This window comes from Orycteropus afer, unplaced genomic scaffold, assembly GCF_000298275.1.
Source record: "Orycteropus afer afer isolate SDZICR_OR568_19922 unplaced genomic scaffold, OryAfe1.0 scaffold00026, whole genome shotgun sequence".
Classification (NCBI taxonomy): domain Eukaryota; kingdom Metazoa; phylum Chordata; class Mammalia; order Tubulidentata; family Orycteropodidae; genus Orycteropus; species Orycteropus afer.
This window is the reverse complement of record NW_006921613.1, coordinates 10,903,615-10,905,118: the sequence shown is the minus strand read 5'-3', so window position 1 is coordinate 10,905,118 and position 1,504 is coordinate 10,903,615. Positions and strand designations below refer to the sequence as shown.

General features: G+C 35.6%; 1 protein-coding gene across 1 annotated transcript in view; it reads right to left on the bottom strand.

Moving 5' to 3' along the window:
- The window catches only part of FBN1 (fibrillin 1), a 357,319-nt gene that overhangs the window by 47,730 nt on the left and 308,085 nt on the right, over positions 1 to 1,504 (bottom strand). Inside the window, exon 49 of the mRNA XM_007935310.1 lies at positions 293 to 421. Coding sequence (XP_007933501.1) covers positions 293 to 421 — 129 coding nt within the window. The remainder of the gene's footprint in view (positions 1 to 292; positions 422 to 1,504) is intronic.

Sequence of the window (1,504 nt, the reverse complement as noted above, 5' to 3'; positions counted from 1 at the left end):
CAGAGCAGACCTGCCCCATAGGGCTTTTAAGGCTGTAAGTCTACAGAAGCAGACTGCCACATCTTTCTCCTGCAGAGTGGGCTGGTAGATTCAAAGCACTGACTCTTTTTTGATTAGCAGCCAAATATAACAAAGTCTTTACAGGTGAGATTAGTGTAATTCTACTCTGATTTTTTTTTTTTTTTTCCTGAAAAAAAAAAAAGCTTCCCCAAAGGATAGGGATAGGGACTGCCTGATTCTCTGAGCATTCTCTGGGAGCTTGGTTTGGAGGTCTTCATGAGAGTGCACTCACCCACACAGGTCCTGCCATCCGGAGCCACCTCATAGCCTTCATTGCACTGACACCGGAAAGTTCCCACGAGGTTAATACACTGGCCGTTCCTGCAAAGGTTCCCGTTTCCAGTTGCACATTCATCAACATCTGCCAAAAAAAAAAAAAGAAAGAAAGAAAGAAAGAAAGAAAAGAAGAAAGAAATTCTTTGATATATTCCAAAGAAAATGCATAATCCCAGCAATGACCAAAACCTTTAAAGAGAAAAATACTTATTCTGAATTTTGGTAGCCTTTGCTGGCTTGGTAAACATAAGAAATTCCAATGAAAATCTAGTTTCTACCAACAGACTTTTTTTTTTTTTTTAAATATTTTATTGTGTTTTAAATTATTGTATTTTAAATAATACTTTATTGTGTTTTTGAGTTTACACAGTAAGTTTGGTTCCCATTTGGCAACTCCACACAAACTGTTCAGGGAGATTAGTTACAATTTTCACAGTGTGTCAGCATTCTCTATGTGTTCTAATTGTTCCATTTTACAGTACTCTAGTTTCCTGTCCCCTTATCTTCTCTTTTTTTGCTTCAGAGTAAATGTTGACCTTTTGGTCTCAAACAGATAGTTACGGACCTGGCTTTAAGCACCAATCAAAATCTAGTAACAAGATTGCATAATTATATTAATCAGAGAATGACAATTTATATTGGAATTTTATATTAGTTTCACCTTAATTTGCTTTACATTTTATTTACAAAGACTAAAAGTGAATACTAATAAACAACAGTGGAGGGTATTGTTATGTATTCTTGCGATTAGAATTATATCAAATTAGCCTCTTGCATAATATAATATTTGGTTCATTACCCTAAGTATAAATAATAGCATTTTCAATAGGGAGAATTTTACTGACTTAATAATTTATATGTTTTAACAGAGGTGACAGTGGAATATCTAGACAAAATAGGTCCACATTATTTCTGAAATTTACTTTCCACACAAACAATCCCTTTGGCATGTTTTAAAACTTTTCATTTTGAGATTTACTTAATTTATAGCAAATTAGACATAAAAATTATAGCTGCTAATGAGCATTTTGGGAGCTCTGGTAGTATAGTGCCTAAGGCACCTGACTGCTAAGCAGAAGGCTGGCGGTTCAAACCCACCAGCCACTCCTCGGAAGGAAGATGAGGCAATCTACTTCCGTAGTGATACTGCCTCGGAAACCCAAGGAGG